Below are 22,349 nucleotides of genomic sequence, written 5' to 3'. Positions count from 1 at the left end.
AAATCGACCCCCAGATCTCGTCTCTAGGCCATATTTAGTTTTTAAAAAAAATGTTACAATAAATCACCCCCACCCTCTCTAAAATCTACCCACACGGAAAATGTCAAGTGTTCTTCGGGTCAAATCGTCTAAATGGTTCTAAGGAACAGCTGTACCAAGTAGCACCTTGGTATAACAACATGCAGTATCTTTTGGTATACCGCTAGTACCTACTATTCGCTTCGCTTCAACAGTAGGTACAGCAGTTGCAGCGTGGCCGGAATATTTGAAATTAAATCAATTTTAATGCCAGTTTCGACGCGCAGGAATTATCGGGCAAAAAAGTCAGGTGACTTTGGACATTGGTTGCTTTGCATTTTCTCTGGCGACCCCCTTGATTAGGATTAAGGAATATTTATTGGTATTATCTACCTGTAACATTCAAGCTCAAGCACGGTCTTTTGTGCTGAACGGTTTACGGAATGGGTTTAACCGGAACGTAAATATTTGGTAGAGCATAAATAAACGTGTCGGCCACACTTTTTTAATGGTTGTAAGAACATATTATGTACGCAAACAGTTTCCTTTTAAAATATTTGCTAAAGTTGTAAGTTCTTATTTAATAACGAAAATTAAATATCTATTAGCAAAGAGTAATATACTCTTTGCTATTAGTGATTTAACTGCAAAGCCAGAGTCATCTAGTATATATGAAATGTAGCATAGCGCGTTAATCTCATTGGTTGAAAACCTGAATGTTGGTATACGAGCAGAGGGCGCTCGACTATACCGCTATCATTGAATATTCATTTTTAGCGCATTTTTGAAAAAAATACGCTATTATATTCGTCATTGCTGGCAGGCCGGCTGTCCGCGTTAGATCTCCACAACTACAATAGCTAGAGACTTCAAATTTTCACTAAAAGCTTTCTGCTATAGTGTAGATGTGCAGGCACTAGTCTATTTTGAGTTAGATTACTTATGAGATCGATAATTGAAGAAAATAATTTCGATATGGGTTTCGGAGGTGCTATAATTTTACCGTTAGATAGCGCTACCAGTAGAAAAACTTATTATTTACTTTGTGATTTGTTTTACAAAATGAAGACGTACCGTCAATTGAAATTAAATAAAATTAATTATTTAACGCAGCCAAAATTACTCGTGAGATCGATAATTTTAAACTTCGCTAATAAAATACTCACCTGCATTACCAAAAATGCGCTTTAATCATGCATATGCTGATTTACAACTTGTTTTGTAACTTACGGGATAGGAATGATGTACGTAGGTAATTCTCATTATTTCATTAATAATTTGTGCGCTTTGATTATCCGTCAGATACAATTTTTTTTTAATAATTTTTTTTAAATAAATTGTTTAGTTAGAAATGTGGGTACCCTCATGCACGGGAATTTATTTTTATAAAGTCTCTCTAAACCGGATTACTTATCAACAAAATACTTTAAAGTTATTTAATATTTTCATATTGAAGAGGAAGCGCCTAAGTCGGAAAATCTGCGAGCTTAACGTAACATGGGCGGTAAATTTGGAAGGGCAAGATTCCTTTGCTGAAGCCCCTGTAAATGACTTAGGGAATAATTAACTAATTGGTAGATCGATGAAGGTAACTTTGAAGTTAGATTAGATTCACTTTAACGAGATAAAACGGAAAGGTATTTGGCAATTTTCGTGGCAGCAAAAAGTAAAAACCCCCCTCAAGTGGAAAGTTATGCAGCGCGAAGGTCGTGGTCTAAATATAGAGCAGGTTCGTCACTCTCCCATTACCAGTTATTCTTCCAATTATCGTGAAAGTATTGCATAAAAAATTCACTGGAAGGAAATATGGCCCCTCTATGATGTGCCGAATGGATTAACTGCCAATGCTTCAGGGAAATAAAAGTCTTTATATCTGTACAGTGTACAATATCACAACGCTACACACGCAATTAATAATCGACTTTGACTTGTGAAAACGCAGTTTCAGAAATTAATTAACAACCGTACAACCTGCACGGTGAATTGATTCATGTCAAGTGCATACTGCATTTGATAAAGAAAACTGAAAATTACTTTTCAACCCCGTAACATAAATCCTCAGCTTTTATCACGAAATTTATCGATATTTCCAGGGTGGGATTTTAGAGGTGAAAATTTGTTCGTTTAGGCAAATACATGTTAAAATAAAAACGGTGTTTATACGCCCTCTTTGCGACAGCACAAATAAAAACTAAATTAGTGACTTGTTTTGTTTAGACCGTTACAAATGCAGACAGTTTAGAAATGGATAGATATATCGTTTTTATTGTAATGAATTGTGTGGACTTGGCAAGCTGAATTATAATGAACAGACGGCGAAAAGGGAACATAAAAGTTGCAAGTTCCTCATCCCCAAGTTAAAGTAAGATGCTTATAAAGCTTTAAATTCCAGGACTCGAGCTGCGGTGTGTCCAACGGAATTTTGCTATAGATTCTCAGTTCGTTGTAAATCGCCGAACTTCGGCTCATTTTGGTCCAGATCTGATCTCTTAACCGAGGGTTGCTCATTGCTCACAACCAAACCGACAGTCTATTCTACACCCTTCGTTAGAAAGTAGGTAGAGCGATATGTCTTTTGCTCTTGAATAAAAGTCCATTAGCGAAATGTATTCAGAGATGCTAGCTTTTCAGAACGGTCACATTTAATTAAGATTTGTTCACTTCTCATGCATGACTTTCTTTCTTAAAAGTGTCAACTAAAACTTTATGACATTTGTGTTGAGTGGGTGACTTGTACCATGAGATACGATGGAATTTTGGTGCTTCTTGGCGTTGTTTTTGGTGTAACCGCAGCTGACAATTTAGGTAATTCTTGATTTACAAGTAATTTCTGTGTGTAATAGTTGCCTTTTGTGTTTTCGAATAGTTGGAAAGTCAATAGAGCCAGCAAATAGAGATCTAAATGAGATATTTCGCCTCTAAATGCGGTTTTAATCGTCAAAAACAAATGTACATATAAAGTGCCAATTATCCCGCTGTTAGCAAACATTTTTTGCATTTTGAGGATGTGTGGTTGCAAAACTCTTCAGTATTTACCTTGAAGTTTGACAATACAGAATTAAGAGCATGAATGCTGAAGATGTGTAAAACAATTCTCTGCCTTTTAAGCATTACTTTAGGGCAAATTCCCTGTTTACTTACACATAAGGTTTACGAACTTCTGCGTTTTCACTTAGTACACATTAATATTGACCTAATTCTCAACTGAATGAAAACCTTTAGCTAAGATATTTTAATAACGGCTAAAACGTGCCGTAAGTGGGAATAAAAAAGTGAGACCCCTTCGATAAAGGCTTACTTAGCGAAGGACGCAAACATTTGGCAAGTTAATTGGTAATTCTAGAACTTAATAGTGATGAAGTATTTTAAGATTTTACCCTCTTCCAAGCAATGAAGACCAAAATCTTAATAGGCGTTTGAAATCTTGGACTAACTTGTTACACTAGCTACTTCCATAAATTAGTTAACTTACCTCATTAATAGTTTAAAACAAAGTTTAAGGGTGTCCATTTAATATCCATTTTAACCCTAACTCCTTTACCCTATACTCGTGAGGTTCTTTGTAGGGGCTCCGAAATTTAATTGAAGTACAGTGGTTAACAAATCATATTAGAATAAAGTTTTCTCAACCCTACAAAACAAATTTCTCAATGTGCTAAATTGGGCGTGAAAATTTGGCGGCACGCATTAATATGCGTACTTTAAGTGTACGTGAAAGGTAAATAAAAAGTTGAGTGGCCCGCCTGAAAATAAAAACACCTGGCCTTAATTTGATTAGTTAATGTAGCAATAACCTGCTTTAATAAAGGGCTTTTATATGTTTCAACAAAACAAATACGTTAAGCTTGTCGCCGCAAAATTCACAATCCTTGCGATGTAGGTACTTCCAGAAATACGTTTCTGGACTGGATGATAAACTGTTGTCTATTTTTTGTTGTCATAAACCAAAGAATTCTTTCGTTTTCCGTAATCTTCTGAGATTGAAAATTTAAGTAACACATACTTAGACCGTTTTCTGGATCGACATCCATTTCAAGATGAATAAAGTATTCAAATTCTTTGAAATATTAAAAGGGACCACAAATGTTTTATTGTTTCTATAAAGTAATCGATTTCGGGTTAACCACCCATCATCAGGCTATGCTAAAAATATCACATGAATGTGAAGTTGAACGAAGAATTAAAAATTAATATTACCGTCATTTGAGTTCCTTTTAACATTTCAAAGAATCTCAACGAACCAAAAAATGGAGGACTTCATTACGTATAAAGTATTCAAACTTTAATGAGTGGAAATCAAGAAAGGGTATAAATTTGTCGAAGCATAAGGCGAAAAACTGAGAAAAATGTACACTGATGTAAGTTTTCCGATCCTGTACCTACATTCTAATAATCTTATCCAACCGGTAAAAGTAAAAAGATAGCTTTTAGCCTTAGGTATATTTTCAGATAGTATCGGACGTTTTTAAAACTTTTCGCTTATATAAAATCACCTTTAATCGTATCTAAATAAAAAAAATTCTTGTTGTCCATGCCCATGACAGAGTAAATAAAGTCCGACTGCTAAGTACCTACATTTACATTGCTGCCGCTTTTGTTTAGGGCGAAAATTCTTTTAAGCTGAGAGGAATGCTGTGTATTTTACGCCATCGAAATAGTATGTAGAGTCAATGGCGAATTTTCTGCGGGAAAGCTGTAGTCGATGAGCTCGGTGGGATCAATTCCACTATTAGAGCAGCTGTAAATCTTTGTTTATTAGGTGATTATTTAGTATTTGCCCTTTATAGATTTTTCGTAACCCCAGTATAGTAAGGTAGGTTTACTTTTCGGTAGTTCAAATCATATGTGTTTTTGAGCGATAGGTAAAGGAGGCTATGACTTCGTTTTCTAAGCTGCAGTTAATTTGTAAAATGAATTGAATGTTAATAATAATATGCTTAAATTTCAATGCTTCACGCATCAAGTTCTGAAGCGGATACATTGATAAGAGTGACGTTACAATTGAAGGGAGGGGAGATGGAGATGAATATGATAGACATCGACTCACCTAAAAAGCTTGCATCGCTGTGCGACACAGGCAATTGAAACACTGCTTGGGATATTCCATTTAGTCTGATATTAGATATTGATTTAAATATGCATCGATATCGAACAATAAAAAAAAGTTATAATTTTTTTTCCTTAAGACGTGTATTTTCATAAGGAAACGGTTTTCCACTTGCCACGGCAAAATTAGTGTGGATATAAGCCCTTGAGATACCCTTTCGACTAGACCATTTATAGTGATATTTATATATTAGTATATTTTGTCCCTCTCTTATTCTGGGCTCTCAACAGGGTTGTGCCCAATTACAGAGTTAATTCCGTGTCTTGAATTTTTATTTTAATTAAGGGTATATAGTACTAGCACGAACCTGATCACGTCCAAAATCATAACAGACGATTTGCTAGAGTTGATATGAAGATTATGATCAAGCGCAGCGTTCACTAGCTACTGCTAGATCATTAAGTTCTTTATTGTTCTATCTCCATAGCGCAATCGAGTCTACCCAAGTGATGTATGCAGAACCCTACATTACGGACGAAATTCTAGATGCCCCTTTTACTATAGAATAGTTAAGCCAGGTACTTGTTAAAACGAAGTGTAATAAAGCACCTAGTATCGAAAGGATCCCAATGAGTTTTACAAGAACATGCCCCATGTGTTGCTGGAAAAGTTGCTGAAGCGCTTTAACCATATTTACGATAGTGGGCGTATACCCATTGCATTTAATCAATCAATAATTTTTCCCATACATAAAAAAGAAACTAGTTCGTTCGCAAACTACAGAGGAATATCTTTTTCAAACACCGTTTCTAAGCCATTCACCGGCCTGCTCCAAGAAAGATTAGCGCTATGGGAAGAAACGAGAAAACTCCTTCACGAATTCCAGGCTGGATTCAGACAGTCGTATTCAACAGTCGATAACCTTAAACCTTGCTACATTAATGAACCTAATCAAAATTAAGTTAAGTTGTAAACGGGAACATTTTATGCGTTCTTTGTGGATATTTTGACGGCGGTGTCTGACCGCATAGACCGCTACTCGCTATTCTATAAGTTAAATCTGCTAGGAATGTCCAGCTAAATGATTAATGTATTAAGAAACTTATACAGAGTGGTGCCTAGCGCGACGCAGCATAGGGATTTCAGTGGTAATTTCTTTATAACTAATTACTAGCTCCCCTAATTATTTTAGAGCAAAAGTCTAAATACGTTTTTTTAGAGAAAAAATACTGTATCTGTTCATACTATTAGTTATAATTTTCCGATTTTCAAAACCGTAGAAATCGACAAAATACAAAACTACATTCAGAATTCTTTGTACAATCTAGTAGTCCTGGCGAACTGAAGGATAATTTTCTGCTAATTTGGAGACAGTGCTTCTTCCAGTGTGAGTGGCACCCGTAGCGCTCTTCTTACATTCTGGTACCTCACGCATTCTATTTCCAGTGACCTATGCGACACTGAGATCACCGTTTCTCATTTATTGTTAGAATGCGTGAGGTACCAGAATGTAAGAAGAGCGGTACGGGTGCCACTCACACTGGAAGAAGCACTGTCTCCAAATAACCAGAAAATTATCCTCCAGTTCGTCAGGACTACTACACTGGACAAATTCTGAAGAACGTCGTTTATTTGTTGTTTCAAAATTTAACCATTAGGTACATGTGTTTTTCCTATGTTTCTTACATTTTGTTACTACCTGTTTCCTCCTATCCGAGGTCTTATCTTGTGTGTGTTTAAGTAAACCGTCTTCACAGACCCGAAGACGTGAATAGATGTGCAACTTTTAGATTTAGATTTAGACACCAACATGCACATCAATATGTCGTTTACCACCCTTTCCACAATTTTACTTAAACAGGATGTTAGTGATATTGGTCTATAATTAACAGGTTTGGTTGCATCTTTTCCAGGTTTTGGAATCGGAATAATTGTTGTTTGCCTCCGTTTGTCACTTGAGTATCTGGGTGGGTGTCTTCTTTGTAGTGAATCTACATCCATCGAAGTTGATGGTGTGTTTTCTTGTATCTAGGGCTGTTTCACCACGACTGCCCGACGTGGTTTAGGGCGGCGATGTCTGTATGCCCCTCCCAGAATCCACGGAGCAGCCTAGTGACTGCTGGTCCCTAGGGTGGGACTGTGAGAGTATTATTATTATTACGGTCAGTCTTTCTTGTCAGAACTCAGGTCTAGCCTGGTTAACTTATCCCACGGATTAAAATCAAGTAACGATTAGTGTTTGTCTGTACGCCGTTCGTCTAGTCAAGTTTTGTCGAGTTCTAAATTTTATAATTTGATAAATGATGTTAAAAAAAATAAATAAAAATAATCAAAAATAAAAATAATAAATTAAAAACACACATTTTGTACAAATTTAGCAATTTAATTAAGTGGTGTTGTTTATTGTGTAAGTGTTTGTTTGGCTTTGCGTTTGTGTCGAATACGAGTGGGTTGTAAATAATGTGATAACGTGGTGTGTTTCAGAGTAGAAAGAATTTTTGTGATTTTTAGCTGTGCTAGGACGTGTAACTTTATTGGACGAATCTGCCATTGTATTGTATGTTGCGTTACTTGTATTTATTGTGTTTGTTTGTTCAGTAAGTTGTATTTGTGTGGTTGCTTGTGTTAAAGGTGGAGGTATTACAGTATGTTGTGAGTCAGTAATGCTGTTTAGGTTTTTGCGTTTGGGGACGTGTAACTTTATTGGGTGGACCTGTCATTGTAGTGTATGTTGCGTGACTGTTTGTTTCCGCAATAAGTTGTATTTCTGTGTCCTATATAATTTAGTCAATTTCGAATGTCTTATGTCAAGAAAAAAGAATGGGCCCAAATCAGGTTTGACTTTCTTCAGGAATGACTCGAACCCCGCCCACTGTTCTCTCCAACGTTCATGTATTCGAATTAATTGTAGTAATTGGGATGTGTGATCGTCCGAAGACACGTTTAAATAATAATTTACAGTTATCTGTTTTCGGCGGAGAGTCAGAGGGAGAATATTGACTTCCACGTAAAGCGAAGCTATTGGACTAGTTGGAAAAGCACGCAAAATTAAGAAATATTTCATAAAGTGATGAAAATATGAGCGAAATGTTACAGAAATGTGTCTCAAGTGTGGAAATCTGTAGAACATTTTGAAACCTCCGTCGCCTGATGTGTCCACATTATTATTTTCGAACCATCGTTGCTTGATAACTTTTTCCGTTTTGGTTATACCATTGAATAATATTCAATGGTTATACCATTGAATAAAAATAGTGTTTTTATTCAATGGTTATACTTATACCGATGATGACGTCACGTTGCTGGAATTGTTCATTGCTAACCTTATGACCCCTTTATTGAAGCTCAAAACCAAGAGATAATTGAGGCTAAACAAGTTTCGTAATTGATGTTTCATGGGACAAAATTTAGTAATTTCCTTAATCGTGGATTTGAGGTTCATAATTCATAAATGTTTTCCCAAATTACGTAAGCGTACTTGTTGACTATGTATTCTGCCGTCTGCGATGCGATACTAATCGATAATGAGAACCAGTACATAATTGCATTCCGGATCTTTGAATTGCAGGGTGGTGGGTGATTAGTTTTTAAAAATCATAAAAACGCATTAATTTAATGAATTCTTTGAAGTTACACACCTTTTGGAGATGTTCGTATTTCACTTTGTCTCTGAGAATTTTTAGGATTATGATTGAGGAAATAAATTATTAAAATGTAAATCACATGCCCTCCTCCGCCTAGAAGGCTTTAGTTTTACATCATCTTTTATGTAGATTCAAAAAAGTTTCAAATTCCGCGAAAATGTGATTTGGAATTAACGCACATTCAAAGCAAAAAAACACTTGCAGCTCCATTCGTATTTTTAAAGATCAAGTGGTTCGTACGGTATTTGATTAGAAAATTAGGTAGGTATTTCATAAAATATCCATCCATTGTCAGTGGAGCAATTAACTGTAAACTTCTAGTTTTCTCCAGCTGGGTCAGATATACAATTGGATAAAAGAAGCATTCTCGGTATGGAATGGTTGCTAATTACCGATACCATTCCCGGGTTTAGAAATTTAGTAGGTAGATCAATATAACCAACAAGTGTGTCAGACCTATCTAATTACATGTAATGTTTGCAATTTTATAATTACACCACGTATCTTATTTTTACAGCATTTTTGAAAAAAATACGCTATTACATTCGTTATGGCTGGCTGGCTGGCTGGCCGGCTGAGATCTCAGCAATTACAATTGCTAGAGACCTTAAATTTTCACTAAAAGTTTTCTATTATATATATAGCAGGCTCTAGTCTATTTTGAGTTAGATTACTCGTGAGATCGATAATTTTAAACTTTGCTAATAAAATACTGATCTGCATTACCAAAAATGCGCTTTCATCATGCATATGCTGATTTACAATTTGTTTGATGGAATTTCTGTAATTTGGCGACCATTCAGAAGACTTATGAAAACCCTGATTTCTAACTTACCTACCTACTTATTAAGTAAATGTCTGAACGCGAAGATTCCAAAACCTTAAACATATGACGAATGAAACTTGGCAAATGAAAATGTTACAATGTAATGCACACTGCACAAAATAAAATAAAAGGGGACTTCGCCACGAAACGCAAAATAAAAAAAATCGTTACGCCGCTTGTGAGCAAGAGGCGAAGAGTGCACTTTCAAATTGGTTTTTTCGATTTTAATAGCCCTTATGAACATTTCGCCTTAACTAGAATACAAACATGAAATAATTTCTGATCGAATGATACCAATGCCAAATCTGTAAGTGGTGTATAGTTCCGGAGCCATTGTGACTCAGATAGACAGACAAACAGATATCAAAAGCGAAAAAGTGTACCTTTTATTCGAGCTTTTATTTTTTAAGTGAAAGTCGAGGTGAAAATGCACTAAAAAATATTTTCGACTATCTTCGTGACAGTCACTCTTTGTTAGCTTTACAACCTCATTTTATGATGAGACTGTGACTAGCAGTAAGAAAACAAATATTATGTTCCTATAATACGCACCACCCTTAAAACGATTAGTGGCCGCATCTAATGTTATTAAATACGTCTTTTGAAACATTCGGGATTTTGTTTGATGAAGTACATTTTATGTCACACAAACAAAGATTTGCTTTGTGCATTAAATATTTACCAAATTCATTCGAGGAGGGAAACAGTAAGTCGTTTTATATTTGTAAAAACTAACGCGATCGAACTGTTTTTTTGTTCTCATAAGTAGTGCTATTAAGACGAAAATAAAGCCCCGTCTGTATGACCCTGCCCAGGATTTTCTCAATAAAATCTAATTACCAGATTTAATTTCGATCGGTAACATGTGGTTTCTCTAAATAAGTCGACCGTGAAGTGGCTGAAAAGACAAAAAGGTTCGTAGCAATATACCTTAAACTGCAGTTTATTAAAGTAATGAAATATCTGGCCCCTCATTTGGTTTCAATTTTTATTCCATGTTTCATTTTACTGATCTATGAGGGAATTCAACCTGACAAGACTGCTAATTACGCGGTACTTTTAATTAGGTGCACACTTAGCACCTAGCAAACGACGGCGTTTTAATGAACGGTAGATCAAGTGGTCACCTACATTCATAGATCTCATTTTTAACAACCTACCTAAAAAGTTCTTAGTGCGTTAATTTCTCAAATATATAAATGCCATAGATTTATTAAGCGGCATAGCAAAGCGATGCAAGCTTTATAGGGGGGGTTGTAGGCACAGGAGAGAGCACCCTTAATGTAAGGGAAGTCTCAGCCTGGTCCGCGGATAAGAAATAGTAATTCATACGCGTACGAGGACTATGCTAGATAGATTTGTATATTATAAGAATAAGTTTTAAATTATAACAGGAGAGTAAGACGCACTCTTTATAAATATAAATAATTTTAAACATAAACAAGCAGCAACCATTTAAGACAAAACACAATCAAACATAACGTAGACTAGATTATATTGTTACGCAATCCGAAGGTGATTCAAGCAGCTCTGTTGGTACAACCAGTTGGTATAATTTGACGCCTGAATGGCGTCGGCGGGTGCACCCTGTGGCGGCGGCGGTTATATGCACCCAAAGATGTGGATGGTACTACTGGTAAGTATTTTAGTATTTGGGCTGCTGACTGCAACCAAATTCGCCGGCCAATGGTCCGCTTCCGATTATGTTGTGGTTTTAATCCAGCTGACTGCTGGTAGGACCGGTGATATCAATTTATCCAGAAATAATAGATTTGTATATTATGAAAACTTTGAACATTCGTTCTCTGTCGCCCACGTATGAATTATAAAATGGCGAGAATGAAGTGAAAGTTATTTTCCAAATTTAATATCTGGCGCGCTCAGATAACAGACACACGATAACAGGGAAACAAACAAGGAAAGGGACATACAGGATGGACGCTAACTACGCAAGACATGGCCATCAACAAACTTCAAATAAATTTTCAATTATTAAGTGACCACATAACAGGGTCCATGGTGTCCGTGAACACGATAACTGTCAACTCCCAAATTCTTGGACCGATTTGGTTCAAACTTTGCACAGTTGACCACATGCCACATGTAACGAGCCTATTGAAAATGGGTCAAATCCAATGACCTCGTAGGGTCATGCCTCTCTGTCTCTGGCAAACGCTTGAACCTATTCGGTTCAAACTTTGCACAGTTCACATATATACCACATGTAACAAGACAATTGAAAATGGGTCAAATCCAATGACCGCGTAGGGTCACACCGAGGCGCTCTGCTCTGGTTTATTGACTTTAACTTGTAACAAATTAGATCTATGTGTAATTTGAGCAATATTTCTTATCTTACACGCAGAAGAATATTCGCTCTTCGATTGCTTTAGCGAAAAAATTTGCTTACATCCGAGCGCTTTGCGGTTCCATGACTTGGAGAAACTTCAGACGAGTTGTCCAAAACAGCGCGCCGGGAGCCTCTTTCGTATAAAATATGTATATCGTACCAATGAACGCAATGAATAACAATTTCCCTGCAATACATCTCCATTAATTACGGAATAATATTCTAATGAAAAGAAATGTGGAAGCGTAGATGTAATAAAAAACGTATTCCTTGTAGTTAGGAAGAAATGAAAAGCAATTTAAAATTTTAAATTATTGAAGGAAGCAAAACAACTGTGTGACACTACCACGCGTATGTATACTGAAGTGTGTCTATTTCCTAAAAAGAAAACGATTTTTTATTAAAAGAATTCGGAGAAAGATGGATCATTATCGAGAGAGAATAATTTTTTGGTGACTGCGTAATTTATCAAACTTGCGTAAATGTGATTTAAATCAGAAAAAAGAAGCATCCCCGATTAATATAAGGGTTTCTCATTTGACTTTTTTGTTTGTATGCTCAGCCTCATCGTAGATGGAGACCAGTGTTGAGAGAAGATATATTTCTATGCAATTACTCCTCTACTGAAAAAGTCGCTCTCGTTGAACATATTTGTCACTAAAATCGGAATATAATGTACCTTGTTGAAACAGTAAAAGTAATTCGGATAGGCGCCACTTAGTATTCAATAAATGAGCTTACAATCAGCGTTGCGATAATTATATCGCGCATTTACCAAATTAAGGAAAAATCTACATGTCTATCACATCCTAAATTAATTTCAATTTTAAGTGATGGATGTAAAACGTTTTCTTGTGCCAAAGGAAGTTCTTCACGTAGTACAGTACATTTAATGTTAGAGAGCACGAGATCTAGTATTCGATTAGCCTTAAAAAACTGTTATGTTGTAATATATTCATATAATCCATAAAATTCTGTAGAATTCGACTGGCGCCTTCTTCGTACGATGAATTGTAGAAATTCGGTAAGTTGAAGTCACCAACAATCAGAAGATTTCTGGTATGAGAGTAAACTGTAGTGAAGTCATCGGTCAGTTACCAGGGACTCGACGGTTGGAGTACGAGGAATATATAATGCGTATAGATATGGAAGGTTGTGGATCCAAACATGCATTTGCAACCCATCACTTCAATTGAACTAAGTGCGATTAAAAGGTTGGTTAGGTTAATTGTTTCGACAAGAATTTCTTGTTTGGTAACAAATTAATACTCCTCCCCCTCGAGATGCACTAGTACGGTCAAAGTTACGGTCACAACGATGAACCCGATAGTGAAAAATATTCCGAACTGTTTCTATGAACCACGTTTCAACAAGACAGATTATATCAAATTCAAAAACACTAATAGATGCAAAAAAATCCCTAGGTTTCTAACATTTTGAAAATAACATAGAAGGTTGCTGTTGTTGGAAGATTCTAGTTTTTTTTTACGATTATTGGGACTCTGTGTATGTATTTAATTGTGAGATTGGCCTCACCGTTGGCGCGCGATCATTGAGCGTTGACCTGGCGGTACGTAGTAAGTATAATTGCCTTTGGTACGGAGTTTGATCGCTGTCAATTGTAATATTCTTGAATCCCGGATTATCTTTTAGTTTATTCTTGTTACGCAAAACTTTGATAGTGATAGTAGCAGTTGGAAAATTAATACGAAGTGGACGAGGTTTGCTTTGATCCTCGCTTTGATCATTAGGTGAAGTTTTTCCCAGGCGCAAAATATTATCTTTGGTTATTGGCTTATTGGTAAATTATCATCATTGATATTTTCATCCACCTCCGACTGAGGATCCTCAGGAGTACCGGTTACAAATATATTAACTAAGCTGACCTGGATGATAGTAGAGAATCCATGGATAATTCCTCCATAAATTCCAAATAATACGCAGAAGAAAACTCGATTTTACAACAATTTATCAATTGATGCACTTCAACACTTTTTAGTTGATTTTAGTTATCAATTGTAAAACAGTAGTTTCCGTAAAATTGAAAAGTTCTTGAGGTGCAGTCGCAAAACACGCCTGTTCGCTAGCACGAATAATAACAATTTCATTTTAAGACTGTTATAAATTTATCGTTAATTATTTGTAAATAAATAAAGTAAGTATACCTAATTAAATTCACCTTACGGCTTACAGTATCTATAGCAGTTATGGGTACAGTGTTTTCACTCTACCCTCATAAGTGTAAATTCTTTTCGAAATTTACATTTTATTAGCATGTTATTCTGGCATGAAACGAGTGTTCGATAGCACTTTCTACAATTATGTAATAGTTATGTACATAAAAGTCAGGAAAATGACACATTACTGGCGAGGAAATGTTGAAGTATGTACAAGGCCCCTTTGGGGCCGAGTACTTTAATTTCCGAGTCAAGTAATGTCATTTTACTGACGAGTTTTGTATTACATTTTACCCAAAATCGTATTTTAATATCAAATTTCAACTTTCATACGGAACTTTTGATTTATGCCAATCGGTCAATGATGACAGGAGTCATTATACACATTTAGCAATGTGACAGGCACGGCAGGAAAAGTGACGGGTGCGGCCGGTAAAGTGACAGGTGTTATATATCGAGCCACTTCCAAGATATGGTCGGTAAAGCAGGAACGTAATATATCGGCTCTTCACTTATGCCTGCCCGACTTTACGATGTAACTTGTAAGTTTATGTTACCTACTGAAAATAAAGTAATAAGTTTTGTGTAATTATTTATTGATTAATACATAAGTGCTTCCGAGACGTACAAACACAACAGTTGGCGACGAGGCGGTAAATATTGTCAAGATTCTTTACGGAAATTACGAGTACGATGCCTAATACAGAACAACCACGTGCTACAAATGAAGCCCAAGTTGCCGCTAGTGCACCTACAGTGCAAGTACAGACAATATTCAGTATTGAAGCATTTGACGTTGGAAAAACAAATTGGTTACGCTGGATAAAAAGGTTAGAAGTTGCATTTACTGTCTTTCATGTAAAAGAAGAGTCGAAGTTACCGTATTTACTGCATTACATGGGACCAGTAGCTTACGACATACTGTGCGACAAATGTGCTCCCAGCGAACCTGAAACAAAAACTTACGAAGAAATCACTACTCTTATGCAGAAACATTGGGCCCCCGAACCATTGGAAATCGCGGAAAATTTTCGGTTTCGTAAGAGAGATCAAGGCGAAGGCGAACCTATAAGGGAGTTTGTAGCTGCGCTTCAGAAGTTAGCCGTTAATTGCAAATTTGGAGACTACCTAAAAACGGCATTACGAAATCAATTTGTGTTCGGTTTACGAAGCACCAAAATACAATCAAGGCTACTGGAAACTGAGAAGTTAACATTTGAAAAGGCGGTCGAAATTGCACAAGGCATGGAACTAACTGCACGAGATTCTGCAGAATTACATCAAGGAGATACATAAAAGTATCAACTCTGTTAAAGCTTTTCATCGAAAGGCGAGTACTACCACAAGTACAGCTTCTACATCTGGAGAAAGTAGTTCTCAAAAGAACGTGAATACGTGCTTTCGGTGTGGGTCAGATCGACATCTGGCGAATAAGTGCCATCATTCTACTACAATGTGTAACTATTGTAAGAAGAAAGGACATCTCTCCCGAATGTGCTTAAAGGCGAAGAATGCTGAGAAGAATAAAGGAACGGTGAGAAAGATAGACGACGACAATGAAGAGCTAGGCGCAATTACAAATGCTGAAGAAATCATGCAAGTCGAAGATTGTCGCTACCGAGAGAAGTTTACCCAAACACTAAAAGTCAACGACAAGTTCATAAAGTTCGAACTCGATAGTGCTGCTGCTGTTACAATTATGACCAAAGAACAATTTAAAAATTTATTTCCAGGTTTATCTCTTATGCGTACTGATTTAACTTTGAAATCATTTTGTCAAAATAACCTTAATGTTTTAGGTTACATCACAGTAAAAGTTGAGCTGGGAACAGTCGAAAATATGCTAAATTTATACATTGTTGACAGCGAGAAGTGTGGATTACCACTTCTCGGACGAGAATGGATTAGGCAACTTGATATTCAGTTGCAGATAAATGCATTGCAGGAGAAGGATGGGGTAAATACAAAGTTATTTGATTTGTTAGATAAATACTCCATTTTCAATGATGATATTGGTAAGATAAAAAATGTAGCCAGTATTAAGTTAAAACCAAATGCCACTCCAGTTTTTGCTAAGGCTAGGCAGGTACCATTTTCTCTATTACATAGGGTTGAAAAAGAGATTGAGATGCTGGTAGACCAGGGAATACTTATAAAAGTTGAACGTTCAGATTGGGCTACACCCGTGGTACCAATTGCTAAAAGTAATGGGAGAATACGATTATGTGGGGACTTTAAAATTACATTAAACCCCAATATTCAGGTAGACGAACACCCACTTCCTACCATTGATGAACTATTTTCTTCAATGGCAGGTGGCGAGCGGTTTACAAAGCTAGATATAAGTCAAGCATTTTTGCATATGGAAGTGAGACCTGAAGACGCTCATCTACTTACTTTAAATACTCATAAAGGATTGTACAAATGTACCCGAATGTTATACGGTTTAGCTTCTGCACCTGCAATATGGCAGAGAGAAATAGAAAACATATTGAGAGATATTCCGGGTGTTACAGTATTTTTAGACGACATCAAAATCACTGGTATGAATGATGATGAGCACGGAGCACCTTCAGCGACTCAAGCAAGTACTTGATGCAATGCAATCGCACAATATACATATTAATAGAAGTAAATGCCAATTTTTAGAAGACAAAATAGAATATTGCGGACATGAGATTGACAAATTTGGTATTCATAAGGTACAGTCAAAAATTGAAGCCATAAATAATGCTAGACAACCAAAAGATAAATCACAATTGCGTGCTTTTTTGGGATTGGTGAACTACTATGGTAGATTCTTACAAAACTCAAGTACAGTATTGCAACCACTAAATAATCTACTGAAAGATGATGTAAAGTTTGTTTGGTCTAAATCTTGTTCTACCGCATTCCAGAAAATAAAAGATGAAATTCAGAGCGATAAAGTACTTGTTCACTACAACCCCCAATTGCCACTAGTTTTAGCGACCGATGCATCTGCATATGGAGTTGGAGCGGTAATCTCTCACATTTTTCCCAATGGTGAGGAGAAACCTATTCAATTCGCATCACAAACTTTAACTAGCACTCAACAACGCTACTCACAGATAGACAAAGAAGCTTATTCAATCATTTATGGAGTTAGGAAGTTCTTTCAGTATTTATATGGTCGAAAATTTATACTTTACACTGACCATAAGCCATTATTGCAAATCCTAAATCCTAAAAAGTCATTGCCAACATTAGCTGCTACTCGTATGCAACATTACGCAGTTTTCTTGCAAGCATTCGATTACGAAATTAGATATAAAAATACAAAACTACATGCAAACGCAGACGCTGTATCTAGATTGCCTTTAGAAGCGACAAACCCAACAACCTGCGATGAACCTGATATTTTTGAGGTATTACAAATTGAAACTTTACCTATTACCATAACTGATCTTGCAAAAGAAACTAAAATAGAATACCCAAATTTGCTTAATACACTGAAAAATAATGGCGATGCAAAAACAGTCCTTGGTATTGATATTGAAGAATTTTCTTTACAGAACGGTTGCGTTTTAAGAGGGCACCGTACTCTGATACCCACTACATTAAGAACTAAAGTTTTAGACGAACTCCATGTAGGCCATCTAGGCATTGTCAAAATGAAATCCTTGGCTAGGGGATATTGCTGGTGGCCTAGCATTGATAAAGAGATCGAGTCATTGTGTAGCAATTGTGCGGAGTGTGGTAAATCTAGAAATTTGCCACCAATCATCTACCATCCATGGGAAGTCGCGACAAAACCCTTCCAAAGAGTACACGTTGACTTCGCCGGACCATTTATGGGCCATTACTTTTTTATTTTAGTAGACGCGTACACTCGATGGCCTGAGGTATACACACTTAAATCAATTACCACTGATAATACAATAGAAATTTTAAGAAAAATTTTTGCCACTTTTGGATTGCCGTCTGTATTAGTAAGTGACAATGGATCTCAATTCACTTCATACCAATTTAAGCAATTCATGCAAGCCAACGGAATTTTTCACAAATTTAGTGCTCCATACCACCCAGCAACAAATGGACTAGCAGAGCGCTACGTCCAAACGCTGAAACAAGCATTACGTTCCATGAAGTGTAACTACAACAATATAGAGCTCAATTTGGCAAAATTTTTACTACATTACCGAAAGACACCACACATAGTCACTAAACAAAGTCCGTCAAAATTAATGTTTGGTCGGGAAATTCGCTCCAGGTTAGATTTATTAATTCCTGAAAAAAGGATTTCAAAGGGGAAACCCCAGTTATGGACACAAAGAAAACTAAATGTAGGAGACCGTGTAGGTGTTAGGGATTACATTCATAAGACAAAATGGATATTTGGGAAAGTAATTGAGAAACTAGGTGCATTGCATTACCTCATCAAGCTCGATACTGGTGAAGTGTGGAGGAGGCACATAAATCAGTTGCAAAAACTAGGTGAAAACACTCCAAACATATTTACCACTCCCTCTACTCCAATGCGTTCCAGTATTACTTTAGAATCTGGTTTAGACACTAACAAGGATGATAAAAAGAAAGACAACTCAGATCAAATCGTTAACAGCGATACTTTTACTGATGAAACAAATGTTCAAGTTAAAAACGAATATCCTAATGTTGAAAACACTTGTACGAATACACCAGAGTTAGTATTGCGCAGATCTGGACGTCAGAGACGCGCACCCCTCAAATTAGACTTGTAAGAATATTTTTTTTTCTTTGCTGTTTTTTTTTGTAGTTACATTGTGCACAGGGGAAAAGTGTTATATATCGAGCCACTTGCAAGATATGGTCGGTAAAGCAGGAACGTAATATATCGGCTCTTCACTTATGCCTGCCCGACTTTACGATGTAACTTGTAAGTTTATGTTACCTACTGAAAATAAAGTAATAAGTTTTGTGTAATTATTTATTGATTAATACATAAGTGCTTCCGAGACGTACAAACACAACAACAGGTGCGGCCGGTAATTTGACAGGTGGCAGGAAAAGTAGTATCGTCTGCCTGCGTCATGGAAACTAACATTTTCGTGACATAAAGCAGGCATGAAAATAAAGGTTTCATGGCGATTTTGGGTACAAGTCATTGTCACCGCCGCGTTTTTGTAAATCGTTGCCAGCGTTTCGTTTTTTAAACTTGCATGAAAGAGTCATGCTTACTTTCGAGGTTGCCGGTAAATATCACAAAAACAACACCTATTCTTATTCATGCAATGTCAACCACTGTTACATGCATCCTCGATGGTGTATCTATTCAACAGAGACATACTCTCCACCCAGTGATCGAATTGCGTAGGTCCACAGTTACGGAGTTACAAGGGACCCAATCAAAATTTGAGGCAGGAGTATGTCATTTTTCATATTGAGGGATGAAGTGAGCTGAAAAACGCGATCCGTTGCTATAAGTAGATTACCCTCATCTTCCCTTTCTTTCGTATAACTGACATCTGAAAGCATATATTATTTAGTTTCATTGCAAGCTTCGCTTTCTGAAGTGTTTAGATGTCCTCGGAATGCGTATAGTCTCTTGGGCCTGTCTGACCAGACCACGAAGATACCATTTATACATGGACTGCAGTAAGGCGAGAAAACTTTCTTTTCGTGTCTTTAAAGAACTTTTTGTGTATATACGTGATTATAGGTGACAGCGGTGAAGCTATGTAAATGGCTGTGAAAACCTTTATACGTATATATACAAAAACTCCGATAAGCTTGTTTTACAACAATTTACATTCCAACTACAAGCTTAGGCAGAATGAATAACTATAGGTAAATAAATATAAGACGGGGGGAAATTAAAACGCGTTTTGGGCAACCAATTCAAATGTCCAATTAACTTACTCTCGCCGAAAACGCACTAGAAAGGCAATATACACCCATATCACAAGTGCACCTACTATTGATTAGTTAGACTACCGGCGCGGTCTTGGAATTCTGACTATAGTTTGTGTTCGACGTTGAAATGTAGTTAAATTATTCTCAGTTTGAATTTGAATACTCATTCGAGGTTTTGCCTTTAGTCAACTTTTTTCTTTTAGTCTCCTTGTGGCAGAATATTTTTCCTTAATGTCTACTTCCTTTAGAAGATAGTGAAAACATTTATTTCAATTACTCATTGTACTACATGTGGTAACTTTTTAAGGTAAAATTGTACTACAAATGTACTGTACGGTAATCTAAAGCACTCGAGTCATTCTTACAGCACCCAAACTAAATTGTGTAGTATCTAGCCTATTGTCAGAACTATAAACATAACTTGTGAGTTTCTACGTTTCACTGAGAAATTGTAATTTTCATTCATATTTCGTCCACAAGTTGGGAAAAAGTCAAACTATGATATTTAGAAAACATGTTCACAAATCACAACGGAAGTTTATTGAATTGCAAATGAGCGGCCTACAGGACTGTAGTTAATTTTCCTATTCATCGGGACCACTGATTAGTTTCCAAATGTTTACTAGTGTCAGCGAAAGTTTATAGGCAAACTGCTTTTAAAAGAGTATAATACGTATATGCCACGGTCAAAGTAATTAATACGACGATTATTCATAATAACCGATCAATGTGAAAGGAAAATGTTTAGAACATCTGAAATGATTTTTAAAAAAATGCAATGTGTTCTTAGCTTCATAAGCTGCAGTAGTTTCCTTTCCCCTAAGTTTTAAAAGGAAATGAACCCCAAATTTATCACATTGATCGGCCATTGTCAATAATCACCGCAGTAATTACGAGGATTGTTCAATAGAAACACGTTTAGAGGCTGTACAACATTTTTTATTCAACGATTTCAAAAGAAGTCTCCATTAACATTAAGGCATGAATCCCACTGTTGTACTAATCTGTAAATTCCGTGCTGGTAAAATTCTTGAGGCTGCTTAGGGAACCATTCCCCCCTAACCGCAAACTCTACCTCAGCGTCCGATTTGAACCGCCGTCCTTTTAGTAATCGCTTTATTATGGGCCAAAAACATGGTAATCGCAAGTTGACAGGTCGGGACTGTAAAGGCCGATTCTCACTTTCGTGCAAAGAACCGGCTCGGCAACTGCACGGCACATACTCGGCACGGGCAAAGTTTTTTGAGTTCAATTCACACTGCGACACGCTTGCCGCAGGTAAGCAGTTTCTACGTGAGTTTCTGCTGTGAAAATGTTCGAAACTTCCACGTTAATTAAAATTGGTCTAATATTAGATGATGAAGAACAAGAAAGTACATATTGCAGAAAAAGAAAAATACGTTTTTGTGTACATAAAATGCATAAGAAGTATCTTTTATGACCGAAATCATTTTCTCGGACACATTCAATCAGCATCTCATCTTGTTCCGCTGAAAAAGTGTTCCTTTGCTGACCCTTCAACGTTTCTTGTACTATGAAAACTGAACTAAAGTCGGTGACCTGCACAGATTGTATTCACACTTGTCGGAACGTGCACGGTACATGCCCGGCAAATATTGTTTCGGAAGAATGCCGCGTGCAAAGGCCGTAGCTTGCCGAGTCTTTGCTCGCATAGTGTGAATTACACCCCAAAAAATTCATAAGATTCAATAATATAGATATTTTGCCGAGTCGGTGCCTTGCCTGTGCCGAGTACGTGCCTTGCACGAAAGTGAGAATCGACCTTTAAGGCCGATTCTCACTTTCGTGCAAAGAACCGGCCCGGCAACGGCACGGCACATACTCGGCACGGGCAAAGTTTTTTGAGTTCAATTCACACTGCGACACGCTTGCCGCAGGTAAGCAGTTTCTACGTGAGTTTCAACTGTGGAAATGTTCGAAACTTCCACGTTAATTAAAATAGGTCTAATATTAGATGATTAAGAACAAGAAAGTACATATTGCAGGAAAATAAAAATACGTTTTTGTGTATATAAAATGCATAAGAAGTATCTTTTATGACCGAAATCATTCTTTCGGACACATTCAATCAGCATCTCATCTTGTTCCGCTGAAAAAGTGTTCCTTTGCTGACCCTTCAACCTTTCTTGTACTATGAAAACTGAACTAAAGTCGGTGACCTGCACAGATTGTATTCATACTTGTCGGAACGTGGCACGGTACATGCCCGGCAAATATTGTTTCAGAAGAACACCGCGTGCAAAGGCCGTAGCTTGCCGAGTCGTTGCTCGCATAGTGTGAATTACACCCCAAAAAATTCATAAGATTCAATAATATAGATATTTTGCTGAGTCGATGCCTTGCCTGTGCCGAGTACGTGCCTTGCACGAAAGTGAGAATCGACCTTAAGCAGTTCTTGAATCGGCTGGGCCAC

At 36.8% G+C, this 22,349-nt stretch overlaps 1 protein-coding gene across 2 annotated transcripts in view; it reads left to right on the top strand.

The window, feature by feature from the left end:
• Positions 1–2,566: 2,566 nt before the first annotated feature.
• The window catches only part of LOC116166217 (protein eva-1 homolog C), a gene marked incomplete at its 3' end in the record, with an annotated part of 131,620 nt that continues 111,837 nt past the window's right edge, over positions 2,567–22,349 (top strand). For both annotated transcript variants that reach the window (XM_031481083.1, XM_031481082.1), the window contains 1 exon segment: positions 2,567–2,823. In XM_031481083.1, the coding sequence (XP_031336943.1) occupies positions 2,757–2,823 (67 nt within the window).

Source organism: Photinus pyralis, unplaced genomic scaffold, assembly GCF_008802855.1.
Source record: "Photinus pyralis isolate 1611_PpyrPB1 unplaced genomic scaffold, Ppyr1.3 Ppyr1.4_LG3a, whole genome shotgun sequence".
Classification (NCBI taxonomy): domain Eukaryota; kingdom Metazoa; phylum Arthropoda; class Insecta; order Coleoptera; family Lampyridae; genus Photinus; species Photinus pyralis.
The sequence above is the reverse complement of the archived record's forward strand: the minus strand, read 5'-3'. Positions and strand labels throughout refer to the sequence as shown.